Source organism: Gilbertella persicaria (genome assembly GCF_025201335.1).
Source record: "Gilbertella persicaria strain CBS 190.32 chromosome Unknown B0P05scaffold_35, whole genome shotgun sequence".
In the NCBI taxonomy this organism is placed as follows: domain Eukaryota; kingdom Fungi; phylum Mucoromycota; class Mucoromycetes; order Mucorales; family Choanephoraceae; genus Gilbertella; species Gilbertella persicaria.
In genome coordinates, this window is record NW_026251996.1 from 1 (window position 1) to 13,811 (window position 13,811).

General features: G+C 38.8%; 2 protein-coding genes across 2 annotated transcripts; one reads left to right on the top strand and one right to left on the bottom strand.

The window, feature by feature from the left end:
• Positions 1–5: 5 nt before the first annotated feature.
• Positions 6–448, bottom strand: B0P05DRAFT_573592 (uncharacterized protein; the record flags this gene model as incomplete). Its single annotated transcript, XM_051581519.1, has 1 exon — positions 6–448. A coding segment is annotated over one exon (443 nt), but the record flags the coding sequence as incomplete, so codon positions are not given.
• A 5,787-nt stretch (positions 449–6,235) lies between these two features.
• On the top strand, positions 6,236–7,105 carry B0P05DRAFT_475155 (uncharacterized protein; the record flags this gene model as incomplete). The annotated part of the gene is made up of 2 exons (XM_051574821.1): positions 6,236–6,494; positions 6,582–7,105. 2 exons carry the CDS (start codon positions 6,236–6,238, stop codon positions 7,103–7,105), a joined length of 783 nt encoding a protein of 260 aa, XP_051432391.1.
• Positions 7,106–13,811: the final 6,706 nt, after the last annotated feature.

Below are 13,811 nucleotides of genomic sequence, written 5' to 3' on the forward strand. Positions count from 1 at the left end.
CTAACATGACCCAGTCAAGGATGGACAATCCAGAATTGGCCTCAGACAATGCAGACAAAATTTTCTTTGTGCTTTCATGCAACTTCAGATAGCGTACAGGCTTTCTCTTTTTTGGTTGCTTATGCTTGATATTGGAGTTATTCAGAGGATGGTTTGATTGTTGTATTTGTTGACTCGGATTGTTATTGGAAACCGATGAGCTATTGAGCGGTACATTGTGTGCATGATGAAGTGGTATATTATGTAAAGGATAACCACTCGGGTTTTGATTCCCAGGTAGGGTGTTTCCACTTGCGACCTGAGGAATACCAGCCCCTATTTGCTGACTTGAATTTACTGGAAGGGACGTATTTTGAGGAACTTGAATAGGAATTTGAGCATTTTCTTCCCTTTCTTCATCACCTTGCACAACTCTTCTTCTTTTTGGAATAGCACTCAGAATAGGCATTTTGGGGATTGAGTCAATGTAGTGTATTTGAGTATTTCTTATATTGGTACCAATTGAGGGATTTGTTTGTTTAAAACGCACATCAGGACCCTCAGAGCTCACTGATGCGCTTGGCCTTTTCCCGAATCTTGACCATTCTTTCCTTGAGTCTCTGCTTTAAGAATGGGACATTCAGCCTTTCTATGCCCTTCTTCTTTGCAATGGAAGCATGCCATAGCTTTCCTGACGTATGAATTCTTGTTAGCATGATTGACGTTTGAGATATTTTTGGTGGCATTTAACAAATTTATCTTCATCTCGCGAAATTCCTTGATCAATTCGCTCATGGCATCAGAGTTGATGGATTGAGTTGCAGCATTACGTTCATAGTTTTCTGTATGAGCAAAAGGATTAAAACTTCTTTCCGAGGCAATGCTTGAAATAGTAGGAATGTTTACAGAATTTTGGAGTTGATACTTTTTGAAGACTTTTTCTGCCTTGATAGCTTTGGCGATTACTTCTTGCAAACTTGTGTCTTCATCAATATCACTTCTTTCTACTTCAAGAGCTATTTCTGGGCGAATTGCTTTCAAAAAGGTACGCTTGATCATACGCTCATCACTGATGCCAACTAGTTGAAATAATTCTCGCATGCGGATTTCAATATCTTCCACAGTTTCATCTGGCTTTTGCTTCATGCCATGAATCTCTTCCCACCAAACCTCCATTTGGCCTTTACAGTATTTAGCCTTGAACGAAGTCTTGAATTCCTTCCATGTGAGAGTTTCAGGGTCTGGATGAGTCAAGTTGAACCAGCTGTTGGCCTGGTCTACCAGATGGTCGACAGCAATAAGTATGATGTTTTCATCGTCCAAATTTCCAAAACTTTTTATACGATCCAATTTTTTTATCCAATTGATGGGATTGATGCGCTTAATGTCACCAGTAAAATCAACAGGATCACTCATGAATTTCATGAGATAAGGTGAATGCATGTTCATATGATTTGTTGTCGAACTTGCAGTACGGGAGTTGCTTTCGTTCGAGTTGTTTGACATGTTGATAATTTTAATTGTAATTGCTTTCTTTTGTGTTATGACTGAAATATAGCTGTAATAGTGTCAAAATACCAGGATGATAAATTTCTTGTTTTTCCACTTTAGCCGCACCAAAAAATGTCAAGGTATAATGATAATTCAGTCGATATTTTGAAGGTGTTCTTTATTGTTTGCGAGTACGAGTCTTGATGTTGTCGGATCAAATGCGGATCAACAGAAAAGCCTATTTACAGAATGTAAACAGTCATGATCTCATCAAAGGATTTTCACTTACAAATCCAGTACAAATAATTCAAAATACAATTGACAACAAAACAAATAGAATATAAGATAAAAATAACTAAGGTACATGATAATGTTAATAAATGTTCCCAAAAGCATCCTTCTTCAGATAACTACCAAGTATGTTCTTTCCCAGAGCAACCAGTTACTAAGACAGGAGTTTTTACCAAGGACAGACCCCAATTAACAATATTGTATAGTAGCTTTCTTCTTTCTTATTTGTTTCTTTCCTTTTTCTTGTATACTTCAATTGACAGACAGATAAATCCAATCTTCCCAAGATTTTCCAGATTTCTTCTTCAATTAAGTAGTCAGAAAAATAACCTTTCTTCTTTTTTTATATATTTTAGATGATGATCCTGATGATTCCGATGATTCCCTTCATTGAAAAATATGTGATGTGATATTTATACTATTTTTTGACTAAAATATATGATTCGATAAAAATAAGAAATAAGAAAAATGTCAGTCGATTGATATTATCTAAAGTGTAAAGAAGAGATAGGGTGATTTTGTTTGATTTGTTTTCTGGGATGATAATATTTCGCTTAAAGGAATAACAATTAAGATTCGTCTTGATTCCATTTTGAGATTGATTGCTTCATGTGATTTAATGATCTTCTGAGAGTGATTGTGAGTTTTCATTTTAAAAGGCGTACCAATTATATTGCTTCCTGCTGACTTGGAAAATAAAAATTTCAACATTTTGACACTCACCAACAAACCTGTCAAAATGTCGTACCCAAACTTAGGTTTAAGCCCAATGTGAAGAAAGCAGCCAGAAGACACCAGCAGGTGCTCGAAGGTTCTGGAAATTATTAGTCAGATGTTTATCTGATTATCATTACCATATCTGGCATTTCCCTTATATGGTTACGACTTCAAATACTAGAAGCTGTGATGATCTGACATTAAATAAGTCTTCATTTACATACTAAAATACATCATAATCAATTTACATCAGAAATAGACATAAAAGAACCTCTTGTACTGAATAAGACAATGGATCTTTTAATAGATCAAGACTTATAACCGAAATCCATAATTTACATTATTTAATTAATTTAAAGTAGTCTATGATAATAGAGACTCAGTCATTTGCATGAACTCTACTACTACTTACTCCGACATCTCTTCATGTATAAATATGCTAGAATAATTTATAATCAAAAAGAACAACAATAAAATTGTATAGAACAGTCTCAAAGTATCTACCTTGGTCTCTATATCATCTTATTATATAACTCTATTATCAAAACATCACAGAAGCTTCCACTTGAGTCACAACTCAGACATTATAGATAGTATAAATATAAGTTGCATTCAATGAAATAAACATCATCTTTCAACACAAATATTAAGTATTAGTTACACTCTATAGTAAGTTAAGCTCTACAACTTATTATACATATCTCTGGTTATACTTTACAAGTTTTATTGGCTTTGCTACTTATTGGATCTATCTACAAAGACGACAACTGGTAGCATCAGGACACTAAAGCAAGTTATAAAGTTAATAGTTTAAGCAAGTCTCTCAAGGTTATTTTCTGGTTATTTTCAAAGTTTCAAAGGTTTAAAAAGTATCTCATTGGTTAAATTTTTCTGGTCTTTTCTGGTATTATGAGCGAAGATATTTCTATGACATCTGGTAATTCGTTTGGTTACGCTCGTAAGGTTCGTGAACCTGAGGTTTATAATGGTGAAAGAGACACTATCGCTGTGAATTCTTGGATTTACTCTTTGGAGTTGTATTTCTCCTTAGTGAAAATCGAACACCCACAAGAAAAGTTGTTGTATGCAGTCTCTTTATTGAGAAAGGATGCTCAATTGTGGTATTCACAGTTAAATACTTTCAATAAAGAGCATGTTCCTCAAGATTGGGACGAACTCAAGGTGGCTCTACGTACCGAATTTGTTCCCATTGATGCCATTGCGAAGGCTCGGGATAATATGGCTAGTCTGGTGCAAACTACAACAGTAAATCAGTATATCAATGACTTCCGTCGTCTGTTGTTGCAAATTCCTGATATGTCTGAGGGCGTTGCTCAAGACAAGTTTATTAGAGGTCTAATTAAGCCTCTACGTTATGCGGTCCGCTCTCAATTTCCCAAAACACTGGCAGACGCTCAACGTATCGCCTTGGCAATTGAAAGTGCAGAAGAGGGTGAGGTAGCTCAACCTATCAAGATGAGAACACCTCAACCTCAGTATGAAGCTATGGATCTGGACGCTATTCGTGACTTGGTAAATGCTCTCAACGGTGGTTCTGGTAGACGAATGGCTCAGTCTAAAAACGGTCGCCGTAACTTTAACAGTGGTAATTTCGCCAGAAATACCGATGTTCAATGTTACAACTGTAAAGGCTGGGGCCACATGCAAAGCGAATGTCCTAGTCCCAGGTCTAGTCGTGGTGGTGGTAATCGACGTTCTGGCGACTCTTTTAACAACCGTTTAAAAGAGTAAGCGTGTTTGACGGGGAGGGAGATCAAGCACGCTCTAAAACAAGATCCCTCAACAGTATTAAACAAGATAATACTGTTCCAACTAATAGTGATGATGTCGAGGATTTACTAGGACTAGATAGTGATCATGAAACAGATGACTTGAAATCAGACAATACATATCTGTTCAATCTAAAAAAGTCTAATAAAGCATCAACTGATTTGCCCCTGTACTCGTTTGATATCTTTACTAACGATGGTTCACGTAATTGCTACAAGACTATACAAGTACTTTTGGATACGGGTGCAAGCTCAAACTATATCAGTCCTACCCTGGTAAATCCTGCAACTATGAAAGTGACATCACTACAAACCAAGCACGAGGTGGAAACTGCTAACGGTCAAGTCTCAGTGATTAAAGATAAGGTTGAGTTCTCGGTGTCTGCAAATGGCGTTGGCCAACGGATTCAAGCTTATGTATTTGATACTAAGTTTGACCTTATCCTAGGTCAGCAATGGTTTCAGCAATACAAGCCTGTTCCCAACTGGTCTAATAGCTCTTGGTCTATCTCTGGTCCTTATGGTGTGGGTACAACTGTCTTATCCCCAGTTAACTTGGTGTCTAAATCTGAAAGTCTGGTGTACGTTATGAGCAAACGCCAAATGCAACGTTCATTACGCAAAAATAGCATAGACGAGTTATTCTTGGTACATGTGAAGGAATCTGGCTTGCACAACATGGTCGATACTGGCGATAATCTTGGCAAGGCTATCTCTAAGCTCTTAGCAGAGTATAAAGATGTTTTCACGGATAAGTTGCCTCCTGGTTTGCCTCCGGACCGTGGAATTGAACACGTAATCGAAACTGGTGATGCTGAACCAGTCTGCAAGCACCCTTTTAAGATGAGTCCTTTAGAACTAGACGAACTACAACGTCAACTAAAAGACTTATTAGACAAAGGGTTCATCCAGCCTAGTTCTTCGCCTTGGGGACTAAATAATAACTACTAAATATGAGACATTCTTTTGATTAATGTTTTTTTAATAACAATGCATACTTTTAATGTTGAAATTGAATTTAAGTATTCTAAAAAATATGAATGATATTATGTTATATAAAAATATAAAAAAAGTATGCAAATTTAGAATATAGGACCTGGAAATGTCACAAAACTTTCTTATTTATTATACAATGATTATTTTATATACCTGATATACTTGGATATACTATTATGAGTATGAATAAATATATATTTGTGATGAGAAAGCTATCACAATTTGTTTCGTGATTCAAAACTGAATAAATATTATATAATAAAAACATGGATCAATATATCACTAGTTTAAGCGATGATGATGTTAATAAATATAAATCACTATTACAAGAAGAAATTGATAAACTTATATTAAATGAATGGAGCTTTTTAAACGAAAATTGGAAGGAAAAATGTAATGATTTCAAACATAGAACAGAAATAAAAAGTATAAAAGAAATAGATGAAATAAAAAAAGAATTATTAAATAAATTAGGATTTACAGCTGTATTTTTCTTTTTGACAAAATTATATACTCATAAAGAATATCCTGCACCATATCTTGAAGTAGAAAAGGGATTATATTTAATCTATCACTTAGTATCTGGTATAACTAGCAAAAATATTAAAAGAAATCTACCATACTCATCATTTTATACCTTTTATAAAAATTTTTGGATTGAAAATTATAACAATTTAAATAAATATGTAGACATTTGTTTACAAAGTATGTTTTCAAATATTAAGATAAGAATTTATTCGGCTAAAATTAAGAATCCTATAAACTTTAAAAATATTACTTTATTATTAGATGGACACGATAGTACCATTGATTATTCAAAACCAGACGTATCACAACAAAAAAGATGGTCATATAAATTAAAAACAGCAGGATTAAGAACACAAGTTTTATCTGATATAAACAATATGGTAATAAATGTATCAAAAAGTGAATTGTGTGGTATTAGTAGTGATGGTGGGATGTTTTTGAATATGAAACTATATAATAAAATAGATAAAAGAGATGTTATTGCAGTAGATGGTGGCTATTCTCTATTTATCAAACAATTTGAAGATTTATGTAAAAATAAAAATATATTATTAAACGATGATAATTTCTTTTATCCTATTAGAAAGGAACCAGATATAGATATGAACGTACAAGAAAAGCATTTCAATGATGTGTTTGGAAGCTTTAGGTCTATAATAGAAAATCAGTTTAGTGAATTACATAATAAATATAAGAGATTTAGTAACAATAATGCAACCTTAAAGACAGATGATTTTAAATATGTAAATCTACAATTAAAGGTAGCATTTCTATTAAAAAATATAAAAGTATTTACTGAATCATTTAATATAATAACTCAAGAACATCACAAACTATGGATGTCACGTGACTTTGATTTTCCTACAAAATATAAGTTAGTAGATATAGTATTAAATAATGAAATTAATCAAATGGATAAAATAAAAAGAATGACTGAAATCCAAAACGATTTTTCTGATCTAAATATGAATGGTGATGATATGGTAGTAGATGATGTAGAGCAAGAAGAAATTACAAATAGTGATGAAGCTGTCGACTTTCCACAATATAATAATATAAATAAAAAGAAAAGAAAGAAAGGTAAAAGTGAAAGAAAAGTTAATATTAATCTAATACGAGAAATAACTAAAGATAATCAATTCTATGAGATAGAAAATATAATAAAACATAAAATAAGTGAAAGCAATGATTATATTTTTCTTGTTAAATGGAAAGGATATGGAAGCAAAGATAATTCTTGGGTAAATGAGAAAGATTTTAGCTCCAAAGATTCAATAAAAGACTACTTCATTAAACAAAATATAAAATATTAATATAAAGGAAAAGTTTAAAAATAAAAATAATCAAGTACATAAATTTATATAAATTTATTATTATACCATATGTTTAGATAGTTGATATGAAACAATTCATAATGATTGATCCTCCTTGGGGGGCTCCTGTTTTGTTTGTCCGCAAGAAGTCTGGTGAACTGCGAATGTGCATCGACTTCAGAATAATCAATTCTTTGTGCACCAAGAAGTTGAATACTCCATTACCTCGTATTGATGAGTGTTTAGAACGATTAGGTGGTGCAAGATACTTCTCTCAGTTCGATCTGACTAGTGGGTATCACCAAATTAGGCTCTCAGACTCGGATGTTCCCAAAACTTGTTTTGTAACTCGTTATGGTGCTTTTGAATGGCTTGTACTACCTTTCGGACTTCGGAACTCACCAGCAGTGTTTCAAAATATGATGAACAAATGTCTGTCTGGTTATGTTGACCGTTTCGTGCAGCTCTATTTGGACGATATTCTGGTCTACTCTAAAACAGCAAAGGAACATCTTGAACACATTCGTCTGGTCTTGGAGAGGTTCAGACAATTCAAGTTGTATGCAAACCCTAAGAAGTGCAAGTTCAATCAAAAAGAGGTTGAATTCTTGGGCATGAAAGTCTCGGCTGATGGTATTCTTCCTTCTGACACCAAGGTAAAAGCTATCAAAGACTGGCCTACACCTACCAATGTACAGGAAGTTCGTCAGTTTGTCGGTTTAGCGTCTCATTACCGAAGGTTTATCCGCCAGTTCTCCTCGGTGGCTGCTCCTCTGACGGAACTAACTAAAGGTACTGGTCCCAAACGTCGTGGTATTATTTGGAGTCAGGAATGTCAAAAGCTTTCGAGCAATTGAAATTCTTATTGACACATGCTCCTTGTTTACAGCCTCCTGATGTCTCTAAACCGTACATTATTGAAACTGATAGCTCTGACTTTGGTTGTGGTGCTGTTCTCCTGCAAAAAGATGACTCTGGTGCTCTACATCCTCTGGCGTTTGAATCCAAAAAGTTTTCTATGGCTGAACGGAACTACCCTGCACAAGAGAGGGAGCTACTTGGTGTATTACATGCTCTTCGGGTTTGGCGTTGTTTTATCGATGGTGCTGACTATGTGGTATACACGGATCATAACCCTCTTCAGTATCTGAGATCACAAGCAAAACCTACCGCTCGCTTGGTGCGTTGGCTCTCAGAAATTGAAACTTATGATCCTAAGATACTCTACAAGCCTGGTAAAATGAACGAAGTCCCGGATGCGTTGTCACGTCGCGATGGAACTGACTGTATACCTGCAGAATCAAGTATGGAACCTCGCTACTTGTATTCTGTAGACTCTAATATCTTAGTTCACCCTACCGACTGGCCCACATTCTATCTGACAAAACCAGAACTAGTCCCTGACACAGTCAAATCTATCTTAGAGTCGAATCGTGATAAGTTTGTGATAAAGCAAGACAAGGTGTATCGTCTAGTGAAGGTCAATAATCAACAGCTTGAAGCAAGATTCTGTTCTTTCTCAAATCGCGCTACCCTGGTGAATAAGTTCCATGAAGGCTTTGGTCATGCCGGTCAGCTTACGGTATTTGAACTTATGCGCAAACGTTGGTGGTGGCCTAACATGCGAACTGATATTCAAACCTGGTTATTAAGCTGTAAAGAATGTCAGTTAGCATCTAGTCCTGGCAAAAACAAACATCATGCTCCTATGGTTCCCTTGGATATTCCTCCTGCTTTTGGTCGCTGGCATCTAGATTTTGTTGGTGAATTACCTCTAACAAATCAGGGTAATAAATGGCTCCTAACGGCGGTAGACTATACCACTAATTGGCCTATTGCTCGTGCTGTCCCAGAGGCTACTGCGGAAGCTGTTGCAGACTTTATTTATGAGGAAATCGTCATGAGGTTCGGCTGCCCTCAAGAAATCCTGACTGATCGTGGTGCAAATTTCATGTCTACGGTGGTAAAGTTGTATATGAATCGTATAAAAACAAACCACAAGTTCACATCAGCTTTCCATCCGCGCACAAACGGAAAATGCGAACGACTTAATGGTATTCTCAAGGCTATGCTTAGGAAATACGTCAATGGTGCTATTCATATTTGGGACAAGTTTGTAGATACTGCTCTTTTTGCTGCTCGGGTCCGTCACCATCGTTCTACCGGTTATTCTCCCTTCTACTTGGTATATGGCCGTGAACCTTTGCTTCCTGGTGATTATACTCGTCCTTATTTCGATAAGTTGACTTCTAATGACCCAAGGACAATTGCTGAACACACTGCTCGAGAACTTGAAGATATTGGTCAAATCCGCGCCGCCGCTGCCCATCGAATGAAAATAGTATCTGAGTCTGACAAGAGACGTTGGGATGCTGCTGTCGAAAAGCTGGAATTCGAGATTGGTGATCATGTCTTACTCAGAAATGAGCAAAAGTATGGTCTGGAATACAACTGGATAGGTCCTTTTGTCATTATAGATCGAAACGAGGCCAACCATGTTTACAAACTAGAAACTATTGGTGGTGAACCTTACACTTCTTGGGTACATATCGATCGATTAAAAGGTGTCAAGGCTGATTCGATCGATACTCCTTGGTACAATCCTACGGTCTCTCGTGCTGCCTGGCGCTCTGAAATGGGTCTTGACTCAAGGAATAAGGCTACTTCTGACTCGGTTGAACAAGTTGATCAGAGGCGATCAACATTCTCGGGGGAATGATGTCGTACCCAAACTTAGGTTTAAGCCCAATGTGAAGAAAGCAGCCAGAAGACACCAGCAGGTGCTCGAAGGTTCTGGAAATTATTAGTCAGATGTTTATCTGATTATCATTACCATATCTGGCATTTCCCTTATATGGTTACGACTTCAAATACTAGAAGCTTCCACTTGAGTCACAACTCAGACATTATAGATAGTATAAATATAAGTTGCATTCAATGAAATAAACATCATCTTTCAACACAAATATTAAGTATTAGTTACACTCTATAGTAAGTTAAGCTCTACAACTTATTATACATATCTCTGGTTATACTTTACAAGTTTTATTGGCTTTGCTACTTATTGGATCTATCTACAAAGACGACAAAAAGAAAGGTGCCTTCTTGGCTCAGGTTAAAGATTATATTTTTATTAATAAACAATTTTGTGGGCTACTCTATGGAGCATAATGCCAAATTGTATGAACAGTTTTCAAAAAAAGGAGAAAAAGGAGAGAGCGAAAAAAACCTGACAGAAAACAGACAACAGGAAAAAAAAAGTAAAAGACAAAAGAAGCAGAGACAGAAAGAGTATTGTATATTTGCATGATTCCAAAGGCATGACCAACGGTTGGGAACTTTGATAATCACTTACCACCGTGGCAGCGCAGAGGAAAGACATGGCAAAAATAGTTCGTCTACGACGAGACCAGAGGAGGGAGCCAACGATCACCAGGATCTTGATCAGGACGGATATTTGCAAGAGGATGCACAAGTACATCAATTGCATAGAGTAACTGAAGCAGCGCCGACCAAAAGGGAGGAGGACCAGAGGAAGCCTTAGTTGGCAGTTGATTCAGAGCATAATCAAGACGATGAACACCAGCAGGAGCAATAGGTAGTGCATCCCATAATGCTGGGTCAAGCGCCTGACATGACAAAAAGTGTTCACGGGAGACAAAAGCACCAGAGAGACAAGGACATTCTTCACGCATGTTTGCAAAGCGACCAAGACGCCAACGCACCAAGCGACTACGAGAAGTACGAAGCATGGGCAGGTAAAGAATTGGATCCGGCTTAGACGTACAAGGACGACAAGCACGGAGAAGGACGGAACGACCACGAGCCGCATGTCGCACCATCTGGCGGTCAAATTGGCTCTGCCATTGTCGTCTAAAGTGAGTACGAAGTTCAGCATTAGAGACAGGCTGTGGGTCCGGTAGTGAACGGTACAAGACATTCTGTTGAAGAAGCTTGACCAGGCGAGGGTACCGTAGTTGATCACGCAAAAGCACTATCAAGCAGTCATCAGGGAGGTATTGTACACGCAAAGCGAATTTGGTGACAAGGATGTTGTACCTATGATTCATGGCAGGAAGACAGGTGAGGTGTTTTGCAACTTGAAACCAAGAGCCACCAACAAACATACGGACCAGGCGATTCTGCAAATCATCTAGGTGTGTCATGTCTGCCGAAGCAAGACGGGATATAGCCAAACCATACTCTATCTTGGGACGAATAAAGCAGGCATACAGCCGAGAGGACAAAAGAAGGGAGAAACCATTGCGATGAACACCGACAGAGGTTAGCAGAGCCATGGTCTTGATGGCCTTAGCAGATCTCAAAGAGATAATGCCAGGTCCATGGATGCCTTTTTCTCGAAAAGGTACACCAAGATAGATGAACTCGTCCACGAGGGGCAGAGATTCGCCATACAATGTCAATCGAGGGCCATCACAAGGTGAGTTTAGAACTGCACACTTGGCCGGACTCCAACGATATCCAAGGGAGCAAGAATGCTCAGCAGCAAGGTTCAACATATGCTGGACTTGACTACGAGAGCCGAAGATCGCAACATCATCCGCAAAAAGAAGACAATTCAGAGGAATTGCATCAGACATACCAGGAGGACATACCAAAGTAGTACCAGCCGTAGCAGCAGAACGAAGGAGAGAAGGAAGAGAGTTGATGTACAAAGAGTACAAGTGCGGAGAGAGAACAGAACCTTGCAGAACACCCGTGACAGGCTGGAAGGGAGTAGAAGAGTGGTTGGCTATCAGCACAGATACTTGTACGTCGTCAAACAAGTTGACTAGTAAAGCAAGCACAGGCCGAGGTAGAGAGGAGCGAGCCAGTACATCCCAGATGACACGTCTGTCGACAGTATCATAAGCAGCCTTGATGTCAAGAAAAGCAACAACAGGACGGCGACGGTTGGTTAGAAAGTAATCATGCATCAAGTCATGCAAGCATAGAGCTTGATCCAGAGGACTACGTTGAGGACGGAAACCACCTTGCGCAATGTCCAGTGTAGGCGAGTGTTCATGAAGACAATCAGCTATTGTAAACTCAAAGAGCTTACGCATGACTGATGTCAACGAAATCGGTCGATAGTTGGACGGATCAGAGGGATCACCTTTTTTGTGTATCGGGTATACATTAGCAAGACGCCAGAGAGAAGGAGTATAAGCCCATTGATAACACAGGGAGAACAGGAGAGACAAAAGCGGGGCAAGGTCCTTGGTCACGGCCTTCAGCATTTCTGCTTTCAGGTGATCGCTTCCAGGTGCCTTCCGAAGAGGTAAACGCTTGATGTGATCCATGATCGTGTCTGCTGAGAACATATCCAGGTTGGATGGCAAGACAAAAGGAACCAAACTATCACAGGAAAGTGGTGGGGGTGGACGAGATTCTGATGGGGGCAACAGAGAGCCGGCATAGACAGAAGTCAAGTGAGTAGCCATAGCATCTACTGAAGCTTTAGGACCATCTTTGTGAGCATAAGTACCGGAACAATCACGTCTTCTTTTCATACGAGAGAGGGTGCCAGTGGCTTTAGAAAAGTCTTGTTCCAACTGAGCACAGAAGTTCTTCCAAGAGAGACGCTTAGCTTTAGCAACAAGACGACGAAAGTGACGATGTGCATCATGATGCAACGACCACCAGTAAGCTTTGTCAACACCAGAGGCATGACGCCACCTACTATAACAGCGATCGCGTTCTCGAGCTGCTGATTCGATATCAGGAGTCCAGTACTTCTTCCACCATTTTCCAGACCGATGTTGTCTTGCACCAACCGACCCATCCAAAGCCTCGTAGAAGCACCCATTAAGAGTAGCATTCAACTCGTCAATATCAGGGCGTTCAAGCGGTGGCGCAGAGACCAGCTGACTCAGAGTAGATTCCAGAGGAACTACAAGCGAGCGAAACTTGCTTTGGAACAGTGCCAAAGGTTCCTTTTCCCGCAAGCGAGATAGGTTCCAAAGGCGTCGTGGAGCAAGACCGTCAGAGCCAGCATGAGCCCCAGATCCCAAAGTAGAATCATAGTCGAATGACAAAGTCATCAACCGGTGATCAGACCCAAGGGAGAGATCAGATTCTACTGCGACTTGAGCACCACGCATATTCCACGAGGAAATATTTGTAATGAACAAATCGATGATACTACTCATTTCCATACCACGTCGAAACGTTGTAAAGGTGGGCACACCACGACAAAGAGTAGTATTCAGCACAGCCAGGTCTCGTTGTTCAAGCCATGCACGCATAGCAAGACCACGCGAGTTGGTAGCGGAATCACCAGTGAAATCACCAAAGCGAGCATTAAAGTCACCACAGAGGATAGAGTCAGAGTTGAGAGGAATAGAGGAGAGGGCGGATAGCACCAGCTCATTAGAGAGACTGGGTGGAAAGTACGAACAATGCACATTGACTGCTCCCATTTTGAGTGAGAGAGTATATGCATTGAAAGACGGCAACTGGGTGACAGGAAAAGGACAGGAAGGAGAGACAAGAGCAGAGACACCACCAGAACCACGGTTGTTTGCACCAACTACCTTTGATCCATATAGATGGTATTGCGACCAATCTATAGGAAGATAGCCGGCGGTGAGCCAAGTTTCAGTGATAAATAGGATACTGGTGGTCAAGACATGTGATATAACATCGTGGATGGTCGTGGTTTTTAGGCCATTCGCATTCCAGATGCTAATAGAGAAGGAGCGGA